Here is a 27,531-nt window from a genome sequence, read left to right as displayed (position 1 = left end):
GTGAGGGGTAGGCCAAATGGGTAATGGGCACTTGTAATGAGTACTGGGTGTTATATGTAAGTGATGAATGACTAAAATCTATCCCTGAAACCAGTATTACTTTATATGTTAACTTAGTAGAATTTAAATAAAAACCTGAAACAACAATAAAAAATAGCATATGTATGGAGAATCCACAAGAAATAGAAATTCCAAAGATAGGCAAAATTAGGTATACATGTCATCTTGGACTAAGGTGAAGGAACAGGGGTCTGGACTTCAGAGGAAAGGAATGCAATTTATAGGAAGATGAAAAAGAGCAAATGTTTAGTAAATTAATATTTGCTGGGCCACTCAGAAACAATGGGACATAGAGGAATTTGATCAAGCAGGCCTTGTTCTATGTTCCTCCCAGTCTACCATACCTTGTTCATAACATACTGTAGTTCTTAGTCTCATAGTTCTCTTCCTGGAGCAGGTCCTCTGCCTAAATGCTTTGAGGCAGTTGTGGGGGAGGTAAAGAGCTTTACCTGAATCTACCGGGTTTTGATTGCTTTTTAATTCAATATAATCTTCATGTCAGAGTGGGCCATCGTGGGGCGGCCTGTCCTTGGCCCATGGAACATGATGAAGGCCATGCCTGCACACATCTTAATGCAGCTGTTAAAAGCCACAGATAAAGAGCAAATCTTGAAAGTACCATGAGAAAAATAATGCATTACTACAAGAGAACCAAGATTTGATTATCAGATTACTTCTCCTGAGTATAAAGATCAAAAGAGCAACATCTTTATTTTATTTTATTTTTTAAGATTTTATTTATTTATTTGACACAAATAGGCAGAGCGGCAGACAGAGGGAGAGGGAGAAGCAGGCTCTCCACTGAGCAGAGAGCCCAATGCGGGGCTTGATCCCAGGACCCTGGGATCATGACCTGAGCCAAAGGCAGCTGCTTAGCGACTGAGCCACCCAGGTGCCCCTAGAGCAACATCTTTATATTGTGAAAATAAAAAAATAAAAACAGCCTATCAGCCCAAAATTCTAAAAATAATGTTTATATAAATGAAAGAAGATGGGATTGGGAGGGAGACAAACCATAAGTGACTCTTAATCTCACAAAACAAACTGAGGGTTGATGGGTGGAGGGGGTTTGGGAGAGGGGGGTCGGGTTATGGACATTGGGGAGGGTTTGTGCTATGGTGAGTGCTGTGAAGTGTGTAAACCTGGCGATTCACAGACCTGTACCCCTGGGGATAAAAATATATGTTTATAAAAAATAAAATTAAAAAAAAAAAGAAAAAAAAAGTTAAATAAAGGAGCAATTATTTGTAAAAAAAAATAATAATGTTTATGAATAAAGACATTTTCACATAAAGGAATCTATCACCAATATAACTGCACTGTAAGAAATTTTAAAGGAAGGGCACCTGGGTGGCTCAGTTGGTTAAGTGGCTGCCTTCTGTTCAGGTCATGATCCCAGGGTCCTGGGATGGAGCCCTACAACAGGCTCCCTGTTCAGTGGGGAGCCTGCTCCTCCCTCTCCCTCTGCCTGCTCCCCCTACTTGTGCTCTCTCTGTGTCAAATAAATAAAAAATCTTAAAAAAAGAAAATAAAGAAATCTTAAATAAAGGATGTCTTTCAGGCTGAGGGGTAATGAAACCGGATGTTTGAGCATCTTTTTATATCTATCTATCTATTTATTTATTTATTTATTCATTTATTTTTAAAAGATTTTATTTATTTATTTGACAGAGAGATCACAAGTAGATGGAGAGGCAGGCAGAGAGAGAGAGAGAGAGAGAAGCAGGCTCCCTGCTGAGCAGAGAGCCCGATGTGGGACTCGATCCCAGGACCCTGAGATCATGACCTGAGCTGAAGGCAGTGGCTTAACCCACTGAGCCACCCAGGCGCCCTGAGCATCTTTTTAAATGTTCATTGGCCGTTGTGTTTGTGAATTGACAGTTCATATTATTTACATTAATTTGTATTTTCCTGTTTATGAATAAGGTTGAACAGTTTTTGAATGTTTTATGAATTGATAATTTATATAATTTATCTAAATTTTCTATTAAATTTCTTAGCAATTTGAAGAGCTTCCCTTAGGCTCTATAAATACAAACCCTGTATTTGTAATGCAGTTATTTGCCTTCATGGCGTCTTTTACCAAAAATGTTTAATCTTTCTTACTGAAATATATCTATAGGTCTGTTTTTATTTTCTGGGTATCCTACCTTACAAAGAATACCATGGGCCCCTAAAATGCATCCACGTGCATCCTAAAATTTATCATTTATTTTTAAGATTAATGACTCAAAATAACCTTTTTTTTTTTTAGTGGTTTCTCACTAATCCATTTGTTTTGGTTTTGTTTTCGTGAGTAACAGTGCTTCTTGTTCTTTTTGTGCCATGGACTTCTTTGAGAATCTGATAAAAGCTATGAGGCTGTTTCCTAAAGTAATGTATATACCCACCAAATTTTGCATACGTTCTCAGAAGCTTTGTGGAGTACTGATTTATAGCCAGTACATAAGATTCTTGATTCCATTTGAAGAAAATATTTCCTTCATAAATACCAATTTTTGGTTTACCCATTAGTGATACCAGAAGTTTTGATACTGGAATATTAATTAATTTGATTCATTATTGCTTAGATGCAAAACCTTCAAGTAGTTTATATATTTTAAAATAAAGGGCAAACTCTGCATGTAGGGCATGCCCAGAACAAATTCTTTATCCTGTTAGATGTTACTGTAGGTCTGTTTATCAACTATGGTGAACTGAACTACTGTGTCAGTTCTTAGAACTCATTGCTGTTCAAGGGCCTTAGACAGTATAAATATTTAACCCAGTTGAATATTCAGAGTTTTTTTTTTCCTAAGGGTGATTTTCATTAACCCTTCCCTTTAACTTAACTGTTTAACAGTTACCAAAGTTACACAATTCTCTTTAATGTCTTTAGAAACTAGTTTCTTTGATCTTAAAAATTATATTTACTCTAAAATTAAGACCCTGTAGAATCCTGTTTTTAATATAAAATTTCCCTTTAATATTATAAAAATTTCCCTTAGCCAATAAATTGATATATTTTATTTTCTTATAAGGCATTTCTAGGAACATAAACCATCTTTACATTTTTGGGTTGTGAGTATGTAGAACTAGAGAAAGAATGGGTTTATGCTTTTTATCCTGTTTATTCAGTTTTTATTGCTGTAAGTTATGTTTAGTTTTAAGAAGGGCTCTGAAAGTTGACATTACTGTCTAGGAAAACAGCACTGAATTTAAACAAAACTGGGTTTGTATTCTCGTACCACTCACTCATTCTTAATTTTTCTGATCCCCGATTTTCATTTTTATCTTTAAGCAAAATTAGACTGGGTAAGGGTTATGCTTTATATGAAGACTCTTTTTAAAAATATTTTTGAAGGCAAGAACTTTTTTTTTTGAAACTGAGCTCCAATAATTAGTGACAACCTACTTGCCAAATGCGCTAGACTTTTTAAGTTTGTATTCACTTAGAGCTCTGGTGTTCACTATGGATCCTAGTGATCCTTTGTTGAAATTCCATTCCTGCTTGGTTTCCATTGAAATTGTATATCCATGGTTTTCTTCTTCTATCTCTGGTTACTATTTTATCTGAGTCTCTCTCCTAATACCCTGCAAAACAAGTTCTTCCTGCCTAGCTGGATAGAACTTTTCTTTTCATTGCCCCTATATCATTTCCTGTACTTGGCTGTTGCTCTTGCTAGTTTTGTGACTGGAATGGCTTTTGCCTCCACTTAAATTGCATCTGCCCTTTAGGAATGTATCTCTTTGAGAATTATCTCAGCCTCTCCAGTCCAATTAACTCTCCTTTATGATTGGTTATATATTAAATGAAAAAGTATATGTAAAGTTAATTTTTAAAAAGTAAAATATTACATTTTTTATATTCAGTAGGTTTTTTATATATAAGCTTTTAATATTTAGTCACTTTCAGAAATATACATAAAACCTCCTCATGTGGCACTCATTTTTTAGAAATTTTTAAGATTTTATTAGGATATTCTTAAATGCAATAAACTGCACATGTTTAAATTATCTAATGCTATATGATTTGGCACATGAAACCATTCTCAGAATCAAGATAATGCATTCATCCATCATCTTCAAAAGTATCTTTCTGCTACTGTGTTATCCTCTGTTTCACTACTTCCCCTGTTCCAGACAACTACTGATTCTGTCATGGATTAATTGTCATTTGCTAAGATACTGTATAAATAGAGTCATACAGTTGTATTCTGTCTCTCTAGCTCCCCCTCCCTTATTTTTTTGCCTCATTTCTTTCATTCAGCATAATTATTTTGAGACTAAGCCTTGTTTTTCATGAATCCATATTGATTTCTTTTTACTCATAGATACCATTCTTTTGTATGGACATATTGCATTTTGTTTATCTACTTGTTGGTAAACATTTGAGATTTTTTTCCAGTTTTAGATTACTATAGAAAAATTGCTATGAACATTTGTGTTCACGTTTTTGTGTGGACATAGACTTTCATTTTTCTAGAGTTAAACACTTAGGAGTAAAATGGCTGGATCATATGGTAGGTATATGTCTTTTTCAGAAGCCACCAAACTGTATTCTGAATTTTGCATTCCCATCAGCAGTAAATGAGAGTTTCAGTTCTACATCTTTGCCAATACTGGTATGGTTAGGCTTTTTATAGTTAGCCATTTTAATAGATGGGTGGTGGTAGCTCATTGTGGCTTGAATTGGCATACTTTTCAGTACAGCTTGGAGGATAAGAATTGAACATTTACCTTTAAATTTTTTATTTTTTTAAAACCTTTGAATTTGGCAAGTCTGAATTCTGTGATAGCAGCTCTCTCCTTTGAAAATAAAAATATGTTTATAAAGTTTATGTCTGTGATTGCTTGGCACATTAACTACACAATGTACTTAGTGACATTCATACAAATTATTTAAGGCTAATTGTTAAAGGAAATAAGAAATAGTGACAATAAAAACATCAGTTCTCTTAAATAAATAAACTGTATGCCCTTAGAAGTATTTAGAAATTGTTTTCTTTGGTTTATGCTTTCCTTATTTGTCAGTTTTTATTGTTTAAGAAAAAGTAAAATAATCTTTTTTCAAAATATTTAGCAACACAATTTTTTCTTTTTAGTGAGAACTTAGGCTTGATTATGAAGGACAAAAGAATTTGAACTAAAATTTTTCTAAGAGGTTTTTTGTAAGATCTCTAGCCATTAGGATTTTTTTTTAAGCAAAAAGAACTATAACCTGAGATTTGAGACTTCATCACACACAAAGCAAGAGAAAACTGTAACCCAAGTACTGTTCTATATCAAATAAGGGTTGACAACAGTGTTTTTATGCATCTGTTCTGCCCACATAAGAAGCCAGCTTTATCATCTGGATGTGTCCCGGGGCTGAAACTTCTTATAAATATGAGAATTTCACTTTTTTTATGGCAAATGGAATATGGTATCCAGCTGTGGATTTGCTTATATATTTTGTTTGCATTTTTTTCTTTGGGCTTGTTTTATACAGTATATGGCAATATGTTGTCATACAAATTCCATGATTAATGCTTATTTATGAAATCTTATGTAAATATCTTAGAACTTAGTCAAACAATGTGCAAGTTAAACAGTTTTTTCTCTGAATATTGGAATGACAAATCCAAGGGGAATAGTAGGTTGGATAGTTTATGTTCTTTATCTATAGCAAAGTTTCATATGTAACATTTTCCTTTTACTATTCTATGTTATGTCATTCTTTTTCACTTTATTTTGCTGGGCAAGAAATCCCGTTTCAGTTTTATCCCTCAGAAAAATAAGGAGAATTTAAATGTGGAAATCATTTAGAAATAAGAATGGTAATTATTTCATATGTAATTAAGTAATCATATTTGCTAGTATATATTTGATATGAAATTCTGATATTGACGTCTGCTTCAGAGGCATTTCTTTGTGTTTGTTCTATTAGTCATATATTAAAAGCAATCCACTGTCCCATAATAAGCTGTTTTGTTAGCATTATTACCATATTAACATGATTTTCCCACAAAAACGGTAAGTTGCTCATAAAATATCACAGTATGAATATGTGGCAAACTTTATGAGTAAATTCATTATATCTACTTCAAATTCAAATCATGATAAAATGCTTAAAGTTATAAACTTGTTACCTGAATTTTCTCTGTATATCTCATCAGAATCATAGTATCATAAAATATGATCATATAGGGCACCTGGGTGGCTCAGTGGGTTAAGCCTCTGCCTTCAGCTCGGGTCATGATCTCAGGGTCCTGGGATCGAGTCCCGCATCGGGCTCTCTGCTCTGCGGGGAGCCTGCTTCCTCCTCTCTCTCTCTCTCTGCTTGCCTCTCTGCCCACTTGTGATCTCTCTCTGTCAAATAAATTAAAAAAAAAATATATATATGATCATATATATAATTATACTATATAATATAATAATTATCTATAGATCACAATATAATATGATTAGTGGTACATTAACAGATTTTTATTTCCATATATTCTTGTTTGCTTAGACTTGTTTTAATTTTCTCACATGTAGTAATTTAGTTAATTGTCACTAGAAGTTGAAAGGCTTATTTTCCCTTTTTTTCTTTTTTCCTTCTGCTCAGGTGCAGCTCTTATATGAGCTAACTGAGATCATGAATAAGGTCTGGAATAAGATTCAGAGGAGAGGCAATCTCAGTCCTTCCTCAGCCTATCCGGAAACCATGGCAGGGCCGGCCCCTGGTTCTCCGGTGAGAAGCAGCGTAGGCACAATTCCTCCAGATACCAGCACATGCAGCCCATCTGCTGAGGTTGGAACTACTACTGAGGTAAGTGTTTCTGTAAAATTCTGTTGCCAGTGAAGGGTGATATATACAGCAGAGTTCTATACCAGGATTGAGAATGAAGATGACCTCACTTCTGTGGAAGCTGGCAGGTTCCGAAGGCTCATGGAGAGCTGTGGTAGCAGTGGCTGTTTATTAATGTTCCTTTTAGGTCCCAGGATCCTAATTACTTTCAGTAGGTAGTGGGGTAGTTCAGGACAGTGGGGGGTTCTCTGAAATGGAAAAACTAAGACACAGTAAAGGTATGTTTCCTCAGATGTATGGAAACTTAGCAGCTGAATGAAAATGAAGTTCATGCTCCTTTCCCCTGCCCCCTCTGTCCCTGCCCTTTTTGTAAACCACAGTGTTCTTACCATCTTTCCATTAGTGGTTTTTAATCCTGTCGGACCCAAAGTCCTCTCCTTCTCCCTTACAGCCATAGAAAACCTTCTTTTCATTTTTAGCACCCTAACCTCAGCCAACATGCCAGTGCCCCTTTAAAATAAATATTTCATAATGTCCCTTTACTATCCTGAAATGAAAATAAAAAATAATATAATCCACATATGTTCAAAAATATCTAATATCTTAAATAAAATATAAAGGATTAAAGAATATAATTCAAAGTATAATAACATGTATTTCATTATACGTATAAATGTTCAGACAAGACTATGTTAGAAGAAGATCTGATGAAGTAGTTAGGTACATATAATTATTGTGAATGTGAGTGATACAGATAGACTCATGAAGGTCTATATCCAATATCACAAGTGGTACTGTTGTGGCATCATTTGTTGATGGTGTCATTTTCTGAAATAGTGGCAACCCTGGTAAAGATTTGAACAAAACAATATTCTTTTCATTTCAGTAGTTATGTTTCTGGAACTGTTGGTATGTAAAAAAATCATGCAGAAAATGCCAAAAAAATAGTGTTTAGATCTAAAACTGAGTTCAATTTTATTTCCAAAGTTGATACACAAGATTTTCACTTGTATAAATTTCCATGAGCTAGGGAGCACCCGTGTGACTCAGTCAGTTAAGCATCTGCTTTGACTCAGGTCATGATCCCAGGGTCCTTGGATTGAGCCCCATGTTGGGCTGCATGCTCGGTGGGAAATCTGCTGCTCCTTCTCCCTCTGTCCCCTCCCTGCCCTGCACATATTCTCTTTGTCTCTCTTGAATAAGTAAACAAAATCTTTTTAAAAAAATTCTCTAAGATAATTTTTGTTTCTCAGGACAGTCTTATTCATCATAGAACCTCTTGATTCCCCTACTCCAAACCTTTAAATGCCAGTAGTGACACCCAGTCATTGAGTCAAAGAAAAACATCCTAATACATTTCCAAAACACAAGCTAGGGGGCTGAAGTTGCGCCACTGAGAACTACTGGAAAAGACAGAGGTAGAAGTTATGTTTCTGTTTCTGCCTACAGATATCATTTCCTGTGGAAATAAAGTTATCGGCAAAATACAGAATTGGAATAAGAAGCAAGTAAAGGAATTTTTTTTTTCAAACAAATCAATAAAGGCAATCAAACTCAGTTAAATGGGCATTGTTTTTTACTTGTTTTGAGGCTCTAACACAGAATAGATTTATTAGAAAACAGCACAAGCAACTTCTCTGTCCCTGCTCATTCAAAATTCTGAAAAACACAGTGACCTGAGTGATAGGTATTACTTTGTTCACCCCCCACCCACCCAAATGAGGCATAGGTCAAGAATCTAGAAATGTGCCATATGAAGTTAATGGGGCATATCCTTTCTAGGGTAGGAGCAGTGAGTTCTTTCTTAGAGATTCCTAATGTTCTTAGAACACAAAAGTTCCCACAGTTTAAAACAACAACAACAACAACAACACTGTATTGAATGCAGTAGTGTCCAAACTTGGTTAACCAAAGACTTTTTCTGCATATTAACATTGCACAGAATACACTTTGTGAATATTTTGGAAGAGTAATCAAAGCTTGGAGTGATAAATTGCTAGACAAAGGATAGTACAAGTGCAATTGATAAATGAAGTGAAATAATAGAGACATTTCACTGGCAGAAAGGAAAATATTCCATTAAATGATTGTTTGCTAAGTACTTTATTTACAGGGATGTCCAGGTAAATGTGACTACCTGTTTTGGGGAGTGGCTTTTTATTAGAAAGAAACATTTAAAAAACATTGAAAGGCCAGTAAGGACAGCACTTTCATGGAATGGTCCCATCTAGGGACTGCCATTCACACAAAGTACAGTATAACCTACTCAAAAGAACATAATGGCCCTGTACAAGACATAATAGAGATGAACATGGCCTGTAATTGTAGGAGTATGATTAACAAATTCATTCTATGAGATCTATGGGAATTTTAAAGAGAAGGTGACATTTCAGATGGATCTTAAAAATGATACGACATTAGTAACAATTTTGTTTTAGTAAATATATTACAATATGATAAGCTAGAAGAATGATGTCTTCATTAACCAAAATGGGGAAATTAACAAAGGGAAAGATTAAAAAGGGGAGATTTTTTTTCAATCACATAAAAAGAAATTAATTCTGATTTTAAAAATAAATTCCATATATTACTGAAATTAATTTAAATTTACAATGTTGAGAATTCTTTCTGATTGAGTTATAAACATTAACAATGAAAATGTTCTTAGTCGATTTATTAGTTTTATATTAGCTATGGATTTTTTTTTTATTAACATAAAATGTGTTGTTTCAGAGGTCCAAGTTTGTGAATCATCATTCTTACACAATTCACAGCACTCACCATAGCACATACCCTCCCCAGGGTCCACCACCCAGCCACCCTATCCTTACCCCCAACCCCAGCAACCTCAGTTTGTTTCCAGTTTCATTTTTCTGCATGTGGCTGTCCAATTTTCCCAACACCATTTGTTGAAGAGGCTGTCTTTTTTCCACTGGACATTCTTTCCAGCTTTGTCGAAAAGTAGTTGACCATAGAGTTGAGGGTCCATTTACGAGCTCTCTATTCTGTTCCATTGATCTATGTGTCGGTTTTTGTGCCAATACCATACTGTCTTGATGATTACAGCTTTGTAATAGAGCTTTAAGTCTAGAATTGTGTTGCTGCCAACTTTGGTTTTCTTTTTCAACATTCCTCTAGCTATTCGGGGTCTTTTCTGGTTTTATATAAATTTTAGGATTATTTGTTCCATTTCTTTGAAAAAAAAATTGATGGTATTTTGATAGGGATTGCATTAAATGTGTAGATTGCTTTAGGTAGCGTAGACATTTTCACAATATTTGTTGTACTAATCCATGAGCATGGAACATTTTTCCACTTCTTTGTGTCTTCCTCAATTTCTTTCATGAGTACTTTATAGTTTTCTGAGTATAGATTCTTTGTCTCTTTGGTTAGGTTTATTCCTAGGTATCTTATGGTTTTGGGGGCAATTGTAAATGGGATTACTCCTTAATTTCTCTTTCTTCTGTCTTGCTGTTGGTGTATAGAAATGCAACTGATTTCTGTACATTGATTTTATATCCTGACACCTTACTGAATTCCTGAATGAGTTCTAGCAGTTTTGGAGTAGAGTATTTTGGGATTTCCCCATAAAGTACCATATCATCTACAAAGAGTGAGAGTTTGACGATTTCTTTGCCGATTCAGATGCCTTTTATTTCTTTTTGTTGTCTGATTGCTGAGGCTAGGACTTTAGTGCTGTGTTGAATAGCAGTGGTGATAGTGGACCGCCCTGCTGTGTTCCTGACCTTAGGGGAAAGGTTCTTAGTTTTTCCCCATTGAGAATGATATTCACTATGGGTTTTCATAAATGGCTTTAATGATATTGAGGTATGTACCCTCTATCCTTACACTGTGAAAAGTTTTGATCAAGAAAGGATTAGCTATGGATTTAATCTGACCTGTGTGAAGAAGATCTGTAAATGAAAGAATCTTACTGCAGAAGATTTATTTATTGGAGGAAGACCATGTAAAGCAGCTTACAGATGGTAACACAGACTTATGGAAGAAAAAGTAGCAAATATTTTCAGAATATACCATCTTCTCTTGTTTACATAGTGTGGTCAAGAAAAGAGGTGAGTAGTCCAATATGGTTTTGAAACATACAATTACTTGTGAAACTTGTTCTCTGAGAAGTATCTTAAAATAATTTAGCTGCTTTATTTTCCATACATGGCAGGAAGATTTTTGTGAAGACTGTTATGATATGATAACCAGTATTAGGGCTGAATCTAACTTTACAAATAAAAGGTGTCTGTGTATTAAATATTAAATATTTAATTTCTCTCCTTGCTCTCAAGATAATAGTTGTTAGGTGGAGATCAAGGTTAGCTATGTATCCTTTGAGTTTAAATTTCCCCTTAGAGAATTAGCTCATAAATGATGACATCTGAAAATACAATCCTTATTTTCTCCTGTGTGTATGAATGCTACACCTATGACTCAATTTGTGGTTTAATTTATCCAGAATTCAAAATTTGTGCCCAAGTTTTCATTTTCTGATTTTTCTTTGTTTATTATGCTGCTAGAATTGTGTGTAATGATCTTTGTAATTTTCATTACTTTACTTTTGAGTTCTAGTATGTTAGGTATGTTACTGTGAACCCTTGAATTCCATTTTTAAAATTTTTTATAATGTTGATGAATTTGCCTGTATATTACTTACTAAATGGAAATAAACTTTCTTTTCTCACTGGAGAAGCTACTTAATTAATGGGGTTAGGAAGGACAATGAGGAGAGTGTACACATATATTTTGTGTTAATCCATTTTAAAAGCCTTTCTTCCTATTTGGACATGGCATTCCTAGAAAGCTCTTAGCATCCCTTTGCTCCTTTTGGTAGTTATCATCCTAATAATCTTTTGATTCTAAGAAGACATTTTATGAACAATGCTGTCATGTAAGCAACAGAAGTCTCTGTATACAGATTTGAGTATAAATTGTGTGGTTAGTTAGAGCAGTGCTTCCCTACCTTTTTCATGTCATTGCACATATAGAAAATGATATTTGTGTATGAAGTTATCAGAAAAATTTCTAAGTCACTGGAGGTTCCATTTACCTCAGATCCTGTCCGATGATTCTGAAAGCCAAAGGATCTATGTCTCAGCACAGTTGTGACACATCCCATGGTGTTTCCACACAATAATTAGGAAGCTCTGAGTTTACTTTTAATGTTTTTGTTATTGCCCCATAACTAGTTGTTGTTAAATTTAAATAAAATTGTTACATTGAGATTGTTTTATAATTATTTTCTACCCTCCTCTCCCATTATATCAAAATAGTAGTATTATAAAAGCATAGGACAATTGTGATATATGCTTTAATTGTTGTGATACACTCTTCTTCATACAGCCAGGGCCAAGGAGAAAATTAAAAGTTAAATCATAATGACATATTTATTTAATCCAAAACAGGTTTTAGAAAATCTCTTGTCAAGTTTCATGGGTTATTTGACTGATTACTTGACTGCTTAGTTCTGAGTAAGTCCCAGTATTGTCTTCATCTTTGTAAGAGCTGGGAGCATAAAAGGCATACCCTTGATTAAACTGAAAATGTTGCCATTGCATAATTTATATATAGAAATATGGCTGACCTAAGGGCCTAATGCAAAAATTTTATGGAGGAGATTTACATTAGCTTTATATTTTGGAATACCCACTAAACTAAGTACTTTACTAGCAGTATTTCTTTTTTTATTTAATTAATATATAATGTATTATTTGCCCCAGGAGCACATGTCTGTGAATCATCAGGCTAACACATTTCATAGTATTCACCAAAGCACATACCCTCCCCAATGTCCATCACCCAGCCACCCGATCCTTACTCCCCTCCCCCCAGCAACCCTCAGTTTGTTTTGTGAGATTAAGAGTCTCTTATGGTTTGTGTCCTCCCAATCCCATCTTGTTTCATTTTTTCCCTCCTACCCCCCATGGCCCTCCGCCCTGCCTCTCAAATTCCTCCTGTCATAGAGATCATATGATAATTGTTTTTCTCTGATTGACTTTTTTCACTTAGCATGATACCCTCTGGTTCCATCCACATCATTGCAAATGGCAAGATTTCATTTCTTTTGATGGCTGCATAGTATTCCATTGTATATATATACCACATCTTCTTTATCTGTTCATCTGTTGATGGACATCTAGGTTCTTTCCATAGCTTGGCTACTGTGCACATTGCAAGCAGTATTTCTTTTAATTCTCAAACCAATGTTATGAAGTGGGTAATATTATCATTTCCCTTTTAGACTAAAAAATTTGTGGCTATAGAGGTTAAGTAATTTGCTTGAGGTCAGAGAGAGAATACGTAGCAAACCTGAAATGAAAATTTCTGCATTTCTACCCAAGTCTGTAATGTATACTATCATATGAATTATGGGACACAGTGCATTTGATAAATCTTTCTTTTTTAAGTAAATTGTTGCCACTAAGTATAGATGTATTATTTATCCCGCTCAGCACTTGTGGTTTTGTGGTATATATTTTTTCAGTTCTGGAATGTTCTCGGACAATATCACTTGAGAAAATACTTCTACATTATCTTTAGTCTCTCTTTCTAGAACTTTTTCTCTTTCCATGTCTTTGAACTACTTTTTGTTTTGTTTTGGTTTTTGGTTTTTCCCCTTTTTTCACATTCATAAGCCTCTGTTTTCTTTCTAGGTTATTTCCTCAATTTCACTATTGTTACTGTCAACTATTGTTCAATATTGATATGTTGTTAATTATGATTTTATGTCCCACTTAACTTTTGTATGTCAATTTTTTATTGTAAAATACACCAATAAAATTACATTTTATTGTAAAATACATGTAAAAATTACCATTTTAACAATTTTAAATGTACCATTCTGTGGCACTGTTGTGCAACCATCACCATCATCCAGTTTTTTAATCTTACTCAACTGAAATTGTATACCCATTAAATAGTAACTCCCCATCTTAACCATTAAGCTTTCCAGTCCGTGAACATGGAACATCTTTCCATTTATGTGCATATTTTTTTCATTTCTTTAGCAATATTTTGTAGTTTTCAGCATACAAGTGTTAAACCTCCTTGGTTAAGTTTATTCCTAAGTGTTTTGTTTTATTTATTTATTTATTTATTTATTTATTTATTTATTTATTTATTTTGAGAGGGAGGGAGAGAGAGATTCTTCAGCAGGCTCTATGCTTAGCATGGAGCTCAATGCAGGTCTTGATTTTACAACATTAAGATCATGACCTGAGTGGAAAGCAGGAGTCAGACGTTCACCTGACTGAGCTACCCAGGTGCCCCAGTATTTTATTCTTTCTGATGCAGTTTAAATGGGATTGTATTATTAATTTCCTTTACTGATTGTTCACTGTTAGTATATAGAAACACATTTTGCTGAATTTATTAATTCTAAAATTTGTGTGCGTGTGTTTGTGTGTATGTGTGTGTGTATATGTATAATCTTCAGGGTTTTCTACATAGAAGGTCATGTTTTTTGTGAACAAAGATAATTTTATTTCTTCCTTTCCATTTTGGGTGCCCATTATTTCTTCATCTTCCCTAATTGCTCTGACTAGGACTTCCAGTAATATATTAAATAAATATTCCCCTTAAAGTTTTAAATATTAGATAATATTTTCAAGATGGACATAAATTTCTCTTTTGCCAGTAATTTTGTGTGAAGGGAAATATGTTTTAGCTCTAATAAATTTTGTACAAATAGCAAAAGACATAGTGAAAAATTGATGCTTTGTTGCTTTTTCTGTTTCTATGTTATATGTGCTTTTTATGCTGTTTTTTATCTGAAATATGTGTTAAGTTTTTAATAAGGTAGAAGTAAAATGATTTAGACTGAAAGGCTTCCATTGATTCAGAGGTAAAGATGTCAAATAATGATTATATTATTTCAGCACTATACTAGATGTGAAATAAAAACTCTCCACTACCATCCGTTCCCTGTTATCTTTCTATCAGAGGATAACCCTAATTTAAGTGATTGGTACAGTGCACAGCAGGTTTCAAACACATTGCTATTGAATATGTGGATGTTAAATGAATTGGGAATGTCAACTCATTATGACTAAGTTAAATCTGATTTATTATAGTACAGGGCATGTATATAATTTACTAAGTCACTGCAAATATATTTTGATATAAATTCATAAAGCTATATAATGAGGTTTTTGTTTTTTTGTCTATTGTTGTTTTAAACAGAATTATTTTATATTTTTTATCAGATCTGTTGTCTGAATATTTTGAGAGTCTAATCTTTTGTTTGTTTGTTTGTTGTCTTTTTAACTTTTATTCATAATAGATTGTTTCCTTATGTGTTATGTAACCTTGTATTGGGAGTGTTTCATTAATTGAACTTTATCTATGAGACTTTTATATTATGGTTGAGGCCTTCTTCCCACAAAAGGATTTTGTGTGTTTGCTTCTTTGAGGGAATCCAGGTTACTAGCCTGAAAACCCTTTACTGTTAATTTCGTAATGAGAAGTTTCTTTTAAACATTCTGGCAGTATAAAATCATTGAGCCCCATGTTGGGCTCTGTGGTCAGCAGGGAGTCTGCTAGAGATTCTCTCTCTCTTTCCCCCCCTTCTGTTGCCCCTCCACGTACTCTTTCTTGAAATAATAAAATTTTTTAAAAATGCATTTTTTCCTGTTTTATCCTGTAGGGTTTTTTTCTTTTTTTTCTTTTTCTAATTTAGAGAGAGACGGGGAAGGGCAGAGGGGGAGAGAGAATCTTAAGCAGGCTCCACACCCAGCACAGAGGCCAACGTGGGACTCCATCTCATAACCCTGAGATCATGACCTGAGCTGAAATTAAGTTAGACACTTAATCAACTGAGCCACCCAGGTGCTCCTGTTTTTTCTAATCTCTTAAATTGGATGCTTAGCCTAATGTATGTTCAGCCTTTTACAAAATTTTAAATATTTAAGATAACATCCTTTATCCTTAGAAGAATTTAAAATATTTGAATTGGGGCATGGATATGTATGCACACATAATAGATAGATGGACCAGGAAATTTAGTCCATAATGGATTCTGTTTTCTAGAGACAATTCGGTATTATACAGAAGGGGGAACAAAAACTTTAGTATGCAGCAAAAAATATAAAATACTGAGTCCATGTTAGAATATTGATTTACAACTCAACCAAAAGTAAAAATTGACAGATTAACCTCTCATGTTGGAAGCTTTGGTTCACGGCAGAATTTGACTTCTATTCTTCATTGATTCAGGGATTAAAATAGCTTTATGCAGCCTAGCTTAAAGAAGATGTGAGATACACACACACACACACACACACACACACACAAGTATTACTCAGCCATAGAAAAGAATAAAATCTTGCCATTTGCAACAATATGGATAGAGCTGGAGAGTATTATGCTAAGTGAAATAAGTCAGTCAGAGAAAGATGATTTCACTCATATGTGGAATTTAGGAAACAAGACAAAGGAACAAAGAGGGGGAAAAGAGAGGGAGGAAGACCAAGGAACAGACCCTTCACTATAGAGAACACAGTGGTGGTTAGCAGGGTGGAGGTGGGTGAGGGGATGGGTGAAGGAGGTGATGGGGATTAAGGAGGGCATTTGTGACGAGCAAATGGTGTTGCTCAGCAAAGGGCTGAATCACTCTGTTGTACACCTGAAACTTACATTATACTGTATGGTAACTAATGAGAATTTAAATTTTAAAAAAATCTTACATGAGGTGCTTCATTTCTTAGTCTGCAGTAATTATTTAAAACATTTATTTTCAGTTAAATTTAAAGTGACTATGAGGAAAAATAGGTACATGTGGCCAAAAGCCAAAAACTACCAATTATAAAATAAGTAAGTCCTGGGGATATAATGTACAGCAGGGACTATAGAGTTAATAATATTCTATTCTGTGTTTGAAAGTCGGTAAGAGAGTAGGTCTTAAAAGTTGTCATCACAAGAGAAAAATAATCTGTAACTATGCATGGTGATGGATGTTAACAAGACTTATTGTGATCATTCACAGTATATACAAATAATGATCTTGTACACCTGAAACTATTACAATGTTACATGTCAGTTATATCTGTTGAGACATTTATTGAAAAACAGAAGTGAATATTGGACTGAGAAGGTGTTACATTAACTGCTATAGCAAAACTTTTGTCAGTTTTTTACTTATTATGGTAGAGTAATATTAAGCAGTAAGCTATGTCAAATTATTATTTCAAACAACCCTTTAGAAAGTAAGTTTAGTATGGAGCGCCTGCGTGGCTTAGTCAACTAGGCAGCTATCTCTTGATTTTGGCTTAGGTCAAGATCTTAGGGTCTTGATGGACACTTGGACTCTTTCCATAATTTGGCTGAAACATTGGGATGCTTGTACCCCTTTGAATTTACATTTTTGTGTTTTTTGGGTAAGTACCTTATAATGCAATTGTGGGATCATAGAGTAGTTTTGTGGGTTTTTTTAAGATTTATTTATTTGAGGGGTGACTGGGTAGCTCAGTGGGTTAAGCCTCTGCCTTCAGCCCAGGTCATGATCTCAGGGTCCTGGGATCGAGCCCCGCATCGGGCTCTCTGCTCAGCGGGGAGCCTGCTTCTCCCCCTCTCTCTTCCTGCCTCTCTGCCTACTTGAGATCTTCTCTCCCTGTCAAATAAATAAATAAATAAATAATCTTTAAAAAAAAGATTTATTTATTTGAGAGAGAGAGTGGGGAGAGGGAAACAAAGGGAGAGAAAGGGAATCTAGAGTAGACTCCTTGCTAAGCTCAGAGCCTGACACGGGGCTCAGTACCACAGTGCTGAGATCGTGACCTGAGCCGAAATCAAGAGTTGCACACTTAACCAAGCCACCCAGGTACCCCAAATTTTATAATTTCTTTATGTGCTTTAGATATGAACCCTTTATCAGATATGTCATTTGCAAATATTTTCTCCCATTCTGTAGATTGCCTTTTAGTTTTCTCGATTGTTCCTTTGCTGTGCAGAAGCTTTTTATTTTGATCAAGTCTCAGTAGTTTATTTTCACTTTTGTTTCCTTTGCCTTGGGAGACATATCTAGAAAGAAATTGCTGTGAAGCCACCTTACATTTGTTGTGCTTATTTATACCAATTATATATCTGGGAAATTTTTTGAAATCAGTTTTGAATTTTTTATTTCTAATTAATATCTGTATTCAAAAACATTAATAAAAATTTTAAAACATTTACTATTTAAAGTATTGTTTTTCTTGCTGAGTCAAGTCAAATATATTAATTATTTTGGCTATAAAGAATTCACTATACATGAATCTGGTTTTAAAAAGCATACTCTTTACAGTTGTTTGTATTAAGAAGAAGAGAAGTATTTGTTTATATGAACCTTGGGTGATTTATACTTTAAACTATGAGTAATTCTTTTTATGTTGACATGTTGATAGGAAGTACCATACTTTTCAGTGAATTTAACTCTAGCTTCCTGAATATCAATCTGGATGGTCGTAGAGGGGGAAATAGGAGTAAGACGCGTAAGTACGAAGCTTAAAAACAGTTCATCATTTTTCCCACCCTTGCATTGAAATAGTGAGACCAAAGGTAGTGGAAACCACAGCAGGCCACTTGTTACTGTTGACTTAAGTACAAACCGTGGTGGAAGTGTTTAGCCCTTTGGGAAGTTTTGTGATTGAACAAGAATGCTGGAGTTATTTTGATAAGGGAGAGTAGCAGTGTGGCCAAAACTATGATCATCCCTGAGCTCTGAAGCAGGCCAAGGATGAAGGGCTGCAGTGTTTGCTCTTCCAGATGAACAAAGATAAATTCAGCTAGAAAAATAAACTCAGTTCTTTTGGTCAATTTGCAACAAAACGGTGAAAGAATTGAACTGTATATTTTAGAACTTGGCATAAAGAGGTGTGGGAAAATAGTTCAGCATCTCCAGTTCTGGCTCAATTTTTGCTATAGATTTGGAAATCGAGCAGAAAATTAATGCACAAACATATTTAACAACACCACACCAAATGTTGTAAATCCAAAAGGAAAATTGGAACTGTGTGAGGAAGGAGCAAAAGTCTTTTTCAGGAGTGCTTACTTATTAAATTTGAAGCCACAGTTTTCTTAACATTCCTACTGAATATACCTAATAATATTTTTTTAAAAATCTAGGTCATATTGACTTGAGGTGCTGTTTTCTCTGCAGTTTCCATTCTTGGGATTATGATGTTCTTCTAAGTCTTGAAGGATAATTTAATTTATGAATGCTTCTGCTCTAAGAACCTACCCATAAAGAAAGGCATCTTGACTACATTATGTGTCTTTTATTGAATTTGACTTTGTAAAATACATCATTTTCTGGGATTAGTTTGTGCTTTTCATTAGGTGTTGTGTTACTTCAGGCAGCAACCAAAACCCTGAATTTTTGTATACCTTCTCAAATTGTAAGAATTTCAATGATAGCAGAGTTAGGACTACTTACTTTGGAAAAGAATTTATATGAGAACATCAGAGTGAGCTGTCTGCTTTGCTTGGTGAAGTGGAACAAGGAGTGACTACACTATCTTCAGATTTAAGTCTATAATTTCCTGTCACAGTAAATCATAGGACACTTTTGTTTTGCTATGCCTGGGACTAAGTATTCCAACAATAAGTACTTGTCAGTTCTTTTGTGAAAATCATCCCCGTTTGGTCTCCTTCTGGGGATTCAAGGAAATTAAAATCTCCTTCTGATTGACAGGTATTATAGAACTTAGATTCAGGTAAACACTTCATGTAGACACTAAATAGACCCGAGTAGATGGTATGTTTGTGGTAGTGAGAGCGCAAATTGTGGTTTGGTTTTGTATGAGATTTTATTCATTGTCCCTGCTCTGAGTTGCCAGATTCGTGGCTTCTGCTCTGAGAAACTCTCCATAGAAAACAGTGTACTCACCACATTATGTTATCTTCTTATCAAATTTTAAGAAATTTCTTGTTCTGCCTGTTGACTACTGGTCATGACTCCTTAGCATAGGAAGTGAACATCTTGTTTGAGACATTCAAAGCAAAAACAAACTATTATAAGTTGAGGACATATGGCAAAGGAAAATGTGCTAAAGTTAGAAAGATAACAAAATGAGAAAGGCAAGAGAGTGTTGAATACCAAATTCTGTAAGACTTGTGAGTATACAATTTCTAAGTAGTGGTTCAGTTTGATGGTGATAATTATACCTACTAGTTACAAATTGCTTATTATATGTAAATCACTTCACATTTATGTTCTTATTTCTTCTTACCAACTCTAAGAGATAAATATCAAAATAACCATTTTGCAGAGGAGGAAACAAACTCCAAGAGATTAAATCCCACGGTTAGGGTCTAAAGAAGTCCTTAACCCTAATGTATCATGCTGCCTACCAGACTGAGTTTAAGTACATATAACTAAAGTTTAAAAGTACATACACATCTTTTAAAAAAATAAGGATGTTATAGTGTATTCGATCAAATCTCAGAGAATGGGTGTTTTTGAAGGTTTTAAATGGACAGCAAAGTTGGAATTTTAAAAACCCAAATACTTGGTAGTTAATCCTACAAGAATAGAATACAGGAGTGACTGATCACTGTCCCTGGTGCCGTGTCTTTCTGCTTCTGAGGCTGAAGCTATTCAATTCCATACCAGGATTTATTTTTCTCCAGCCCACTTAACAGCTGCTGAAAAGATTTAACAAAAACAATGATGACCAAATGAACCTTTTACAGAAAGTCTGTTAGTACCAAATGAGGGAACTTACATATTTATAATTCATTATGTATGTGTTGAATTGAATAAACTCATGCTATTTACCTCTAACTATTTAGCTATATGAATCATTTTTAAAAATCTATTGTTGGGACATGTGCCTGGCTTAGTAGTAGGGCATGTGACTCTTAATCTTGGGTTGTAAGTTTGAGCCCCATGTTGGATATAGAGATTACTTAAATTCTTTTAAAAATCTGTCAAATCCAACTTTTTAATGTCTTCTTATATTAAAATATGCGAGGCATGATAAATGTTCTGTTTCTTAAGCCATGCTAATTATGCTAATCAATTTGCTATGGATATTGTAGATTCACATAAGTACTTCATAGCAGGGGTAGACAAACCTCTGGTTTCTATAAATGACTGGATTTTAAATATTTTAGGTTTTGTGGACCATAGCATCTCTATAGAAACTACCTAACTGCTACATGGCAGCCATAGGCAATAGGTAAATGAATGAGTATGGCTGTGATCTAGTAAAACTTTATTTCCAAAAATAGACAAGATTTGGCCCCTGGCTATAGCTTAGCTTGCAGACCCTGCTCTCTAAGGAAATACCCATTGGTATAACCCAAACTTGTTCTGGATCTTATGCACTCTTGAGAAGACTGGAATGACATGCATGGACATTTCAACTATAAAAAAACGTGTGATTAGTACATATATTATTAACATTTATCAGCATAAGCATTTAAATGTTTATTGTTAGCAAATATATGTTATGGAAAACTTATCAGTGGTAATTTCAAATTTTATATAATTTTTAAGGTTATTTTTATTTGTTACACAGTTGTTTTTTTCTCATCCCAGGGAGATTCTATACAAGCAGGTGATGATTCACCATTTTCAGATTCTGTGACTTTGGAACAAACTACAAGTAACATTGGTGGAGCCAGTGGACGGATTAGTCTGTGGATGCAGTGGGTGCTCCCCAAAATTACTATAAAACTCTTTGCTCCAGATCCTGAGAATAAAGGCACAGGTACAGGGTTACTTCTCTTCTCTACTGAAAAGATAAGATATTAAACACTATTTTTAGAAGAAATAATAGACTTTAGTTTTATTTATAACTGTTACTTAAACATCATTAGATCTAACTTAGGTGAGTTCTATTAGCAGTACTAATATATTGAATATAATACCTGAATTTGTATTACTTTTCCTTAGTGTTGTAGGATCTTGTGTGGTTAATGAACAGAAAGTCTCACTTCCTCTGTAGATGTCAAGAATATATATATGAATTTAATCTAAAATAGAAGGTTTTAATATTGATTGTGAGGCCTATGCTGATTTTAATGTTTGCCTCTTGTTGCAGAGCTTTGCATGGTCAGTGAACTAGAAGACCTCAGTGCTTCCATAGACGTTCAGGATGTATATACCAAAGTGAAATGTAAAATAGAGAGTTTCAATATTGATCACTATAGAAGCAGGTAAATAATGTGTAATGAATGCGGGAAAAGCTGTACTTTATTTGGACACAGTCTATATAAGAATTTTTATATTTTAATTTGGGTCTTTTTAAAAAATACTGTACTTATTTCCAAAGAGGGTTCTTAACAGATAAATTGATCTGTTTTTATCTGTTTTCTTAATAGATAAATTGATCAGTTTTCCTTGGAATTCATTCATATGTGGAATATAACAAAGTTTTGTTTCCTAAGATGGCAAATCTGTTCATGAAGACCCATATTGCCATATTAAATGAAATAAGCTGCTTTTTCTGTCATCTCATACAATTTTTTATTTTGTATATTTGCAAATTTGCTGGAGACAGGATTGATGGCTTTGGTTTTTGCTGTGTACTCTCTATCCCCTCTCCATACTAGAATAATCACAGATTGAAATGGAGTAGTGACATCTCATGGCCCTTTGTACTTTGGAGACTTTTCTTGTCTCACACATGATTAATATACATGTGGTGGATATTCCTAGAACCAAATTTTTCTTTCCCTAGTAAATTTTTATCAAAAGTATGGTGTAAACAATTATAATTTATACTTAAATTATACATATTTAATATATACATATTTGTTATAATAATAAATAATAAATATAAATTTGTTATAATAATAAATAAATAAATAATGGTAGTAAAAAAGTAAAGTTTTAGATATCTTCACAAAGATGCATAGCAATTTTGTCATTAATTTTTCCCAAATGAAGATAAAAAAATGCTTTTTGTATTTTTTGTTTGCTTTTTTGTTTTGTTTTGTTTTTTGCTTTAGAATATGACTCTGGAATTTGTATTTTTTAAATTGAAATATAATTTACATACCATAAAATTCACACATTTAAAAAAAATTTTTACACAGCATCATATTTTCAATTTCATATTGGTGTAGAAACAGCCTTAAAGTCTATTTTTTCTCAGAATTTATAATATTCACTCAGCAGTTATTTATTGAATCCCTGTAGAAGCATATATGTTTCTATACCTTTACTGTTACATCATAGACCTTAAAAACAGAATGTTTTTTATTGAACATGTTTCTAATTCTACATTAAAAACATTTGAATTTTGATTCTTTATCATATTGCTTATCACATATATTGTATTGCTTATGTCAGTGACCATCACATCTGTCCAGCCAAAACCTTGTGTCATAATTGTGAAGTTCAAAATATTTTGCTGGCTATATATTAAACTCTTTTTTATTAGTAGTATGTTACAAAGCAAATGATAATTGTTTTTATTCTTTAGCCATGAATCATGAATTGATCTTTGATAATGGAATGTTCAGTTCCTTAAGTCCTCATGAATAGCATATCTTTATATGAAAGTGATTTCTGCAGATGATACATGATTATTATGTTAATAGCTGAAATCATTTCCTGATGATGTGAATATTATAATGTATATTCTAGATCATCAGTGACTTTACTGTTAAATTTATCTAAGTTTTAGGTAATTATTCATTCACTTAGTCAAAATATTTATTGGGTGTGTATTATGTGCACTGTGCTAATAAGCACTGGGGATACAGTGTTTGAGAAAAATAGACGTCAGTCTATTCTTTGAGATAGAAATAAATAATCAATCAGTAAGTATACAGTTTTACCATTAAGACAAATGCTTCCATGCAAAATGACCAGCATGTGGTGCTAATATAAGTTGTTCTTGAGTGCATTGTCAGATCCGTGTTTTAGTTCAGTGTAGTGCTGTTTACATAATAACTATTTGAAATAGTTATATATGCTCAATTTTTTAACTCAGAAAAATTGAAGAGAACAGATAAGGTGAACTTATGTTTTCCAGGCCAGGGGAAGGTTGGCAGTCAGGACATTTTGAAGGAGTATTTCTACAGTGCAAAGAAAAACCTGTGGTGAGACTCATTTAGTAATTATGATTTTTAAAAAATATATTGTAAACTGTTTATCTTTGTTCTTTCATGCAATAGGACTAATGGTTATAAGAATTAGAGCTCAAAAGTAAATTCTTTTTGACCTATTCTTCCAAAAGTACATTATAAAATAAAATTGTTCCTTTAAGCTGTTTGTGTTTTGTAACCATTTTCCTGTTATAGGTACTAAGAAAATTTTTCAAACAGCAAAGGTAGGATTGCTTTTATTAAAATACTTTATCATTAATGTATTATTATGTTGACTTTTTAGAAGTTCCTCCTATTCATAAATGCATTCTTGTTGGATTGTCCTTTATCATAAACTAAAAGTAGTAATTTTATACTAAAAACAATTATTTTTCATTTACTTCCATTAACAGTGCTTTTGCAGAAGATAGTCCAGACAGAGGCCATATAGCCGTGGCTCAAACCTGAACCTATGCAAACTTGAGCAAAATTTAAAGTATCTAGATTTTTTTGCTTATGGCTTTTATTGCTTTTTGTCTTTTCACCTTCTTTGCTCCTGTCCATCACCTCAAGCCTTGGGGAAGAGTGTTGGTCTCTGGGGCAATGTGGAGGTGTCTTCCTTTCCTGTACCGACAAGCTGAACAGACGCACCTTGTTGGTTCGACCCATCAGCAAGCAGGACCCTTTCAGTAATTGCTCTGGCTTCTTTCCTTCTGTAAGAAATCATTTTAAAATTATGCTACAGAACTCCCACTAACAGGAATCCAGAGGAGGAATTGAACTATCCATAGAGTCAACTCTTGATTTTCATCTTCCTCTGTATGATCCACTTTGTCAGTGAACTCAGCTGTACTTTTAAATCATACACTGGTTTTCCACTACGATCTAATTTGTTTCTGGGTTACTTGCATATCCTATTTTTCACTCTGGTTTTGTGATTACAACCCAATTTTACCATGAGCATAAGAAAATCAGAGTGTAGGACATTAAGTACAATGTTTTTTAAATTGTGCATGCTTTGAATGATCAAGAGTTGACCAAACTTTGATTCTTATTTAGCTTGCTTTTTTCCCCCCTTTCAATTATGCCATTTCCTTCTTGCAACTAATTCAAAGTACCTTACTTGGTGACCTCTTGAAACTGGACAAGGCTGTATGCTCATCATTGACTGGCTGGAAGATGAATACTAGACTGCACACCAGTGGCTTTTAGATGTTTAAAAACCTGTTTTTTCTAGTGGTACAATATATCTGGATATGTTATTAAGCTAATTCTTTTAAGTGACATTCTTAAAGTCAATACAAATGTATGTAATTTTAAAATATTAAGACCAGATTATCACAGTGGTAATAGCAATTCTCTTAAGAATTTATTAAATCCCTGCAAACATTATTAGATATTTTCTTAGCATATGGGAACTATTTCCTCTTTTTTTTTTTTTGTAGCTCAAAAGGAATTTAAGACCTATATCTTTTTAAAAAATGATAAAAATTAGCCAAATATTTTAACTAATTGTGTTCCTAGATTTAATGTTTAATATTATATTTGCATAGCAAATGCTAATTTGTATTTGATTTTTTTTATGTTTTTATGGATTTTTGGTCTGGAGAAGGATGTCTGTAAATGTGGCTGTCCTATCAGCAAAAGTTCTGTTCAGATTTATTTTTACCTCTTCGATTGTTATTAGTATCTATGAGAAAATTCTTAATTTTTTTTACACTTTGAATAACTTTAATGTATATTCATGAAAAACCCCACTAATTAGTGCCCTTTAAAATTTTTCTTTATCAATTTTTCTAAGGTTTTAAAAATTTTCTAATATTTCTTTAATAATTTTCTGACCTTTCATCTTAAAGAGTATAAGATATTATTACTATATAAAAGGTAATATTTACATTATCTCAACTCCAGCTAGTATTCATTGATTCTTTTTTTTTTTTTTTTTCCTCTTACATTAAGGGATTTGAGAATGTAGTAGTTTCAACAAACTTCCTCTCATGGGAGTTTACCTTTCAAGAGTACCTACATTCAATATGTTTAAAATATTTTTCCAAATCAAAGCATTCATACAGTGAAACACCTTTTATGCTTTTTCCAGGATTCATGTGTTGCCGTTGTGAGGATTATTTGAGCTAGGTTATGTAGATTAGTGGTTGATGGCAGCTTCGTGTAGCCCGCGCCCCCCAGAGTCCAGTTTAGAGACCCAAAGACCATGTTGCTGTATGGCCATACCCCAGCCACCCTTCTCCATCCCGTGTTTCCTGCTGTCCAGCAAGATGGTGATAAGACTGGTGGCACTTTTTCCTGTTTTGCCGTATTTCCTTTTGAATGTAGAAAGCAAAAGGAAAGAGAAATCAGAACGGCAACAAGGAGGTTGGGGACGATTAAAGAAATGTTCTGAGGGCAGGACAGTTATATGAAATATGATTATTTTGTACAACCATTCAATGCCTACTTCCCAAGTTTTTTTTTTTCCAAATACTTTATTTATTTATTTGACAGAAATCAGAGAAGCAGGCAGAGAGAGAGAAGGGAGAGAGAGGAGGAAGCAGGCTCCCTGCCGAGCAGAGAGCCAGATGCGGGGCTCCATCCCAGGACCCTGGGATCATGACCTCAGCCAAAGGCAGAGGCTTTAACCCACTGAGCCACCCAGGCACCCCATCCCAAGTTATTTTCAATGGTCAGAAAATTAGGTTAAAAAATAACATATATGAAGGTAAATTTAATCTCAGCTTTCTTCATTGTAAAGTCCAGATTAAAAGCAAAATTAACAGTAACAGCTGCGTTGTATTCTATTTTCCCTCTTGCTTTGTCTCTGGATGACAGACAGCCGCATGAGAGGAAGGAAATGGAAGCCAAAGAGCTTCACGAGTACTGGCATAACATAGGCCTGGACGCATTGCTGCTTTGCCGCTCTCACTCTTTTCCTGTTTGTTCTTCTTTCTCAGTTTACTTCCTCTCTTGACATCACACATTGGATCCTAATAACCTAAAAACTTTGTTTTTAGGCCCAGGGAAGAGAGGTTGGAAATGTGGAGTATAATAGCTTAACTGTAATTTTATGTTGAGTAATTTACAAAATGGGATTTTATGTATATTTCATGGTTCAGGAAAACTTTCAAGAGCTGTCCTTTTCATATTTTGACAAATACAAAGTATGCATTTTACTTCACTCTTTAAAATATGCTCTTTTACTATAATTTGTTTAGAGTGTATAATTTGAATGTAAGTTAATTGGACAAGTTTGGTCAGAAATATTGATGTTATGATGATAAAAATTTTTCTCAAATGTTGTATACATATTAATATAGCATTAAACCCAAGGAATATGAGTTTGAGTTGTAAGAGAGTTGGTAGTTACGTTTTATAAATAGTATGATAGCCAGTGAAAATAAGCAGGTTCTAAAAGACAGATGTTTTATTTTTGTGTTACGTTACTATTTCCAGTAAACATGCATTAAGTAGTTGTTTTAGTTATCAAAGCATGGTTTCAGTGAGGTTCTTTTTATGGGCTTGGTCATCATATAAATTAGCCAGATTATCTAAGGAAAAACTGTTTTCTTAAATGTTAGGTCAAGGGAAGTCAATCATCTTTTTTATTCAGGTTGTTGATTACAAGTGGAAATATGTAACATGGTTATTTCAGTTTCACCTGCATAAACAACCTCTCTCGGACCCATGTTACAACACCAAAT

General features: G+C 33.9%; 1 protein-coding gene across 8 annotated transcripts in view; it reads left to right on the top strand.

Annotated features, from left to right (window-relative positions):
• VPS13B (vacuolar protein sorting 13 homolog B) overlaps window positions 1-27,531 on the top strand; it is a 746,538-nt gene that overhangs the window by 393,312 nt on the left and 325,695 nt on the right. For 5 of the 8 annotated variants that reach the window (XR_004382801.1, XM_032858607.1, XM_032858609.1 and 2 more), the window contains exons 25-28: window positions 6,632-6,835; window positions 21,339-21,510; window positions 21,844-21,958; window positions 24,410-24,551. Coding sequence is in view for 7 of the 8 variants with exons in the window: in XM_032858607.1 (XP_032714498.1) it covers window positions 6,632-6,835; window positions 21,339-21,510; window positions 21,844-21,958; window positions 24,410-24,551 (633 nt within the window). In the remaining variant the exon portion in view is untranslated. Of the gene's footprint in view, window positions 1-6,631; window positions 6,836-21,338; window positions 21,511-21,843; window positions 21,959-23,784; window positions 23,852-24,409; window positions 24,552-27,531 lie in introns of all 8 variants that reach the window. The other 3 variants (XM_032858610.1, XM_032858611.1, XM_032858612.1) reach the window with 3 other exon arrangements.

Source organism: Lontra canadensis, unplaced genomic scaffold, assembly GCF_010015895.1.
Source record: "Lontra canadensis isolate GAN:19392208 unplaced genomic scaffold, GSC_riverotter_1.0 scaffold15, whole genome shotgun sequence".
Classification (NCBI taxonomy): domain Eukaryota; kingdom Metazoa; phylum Chordata; class Mammalia; order Carnivora; family Mustelidae; genus Lontra; species Lontra canadensis.
This window is presented reverse-complemented; position numbering and strand designations above follow the sequence as displayed.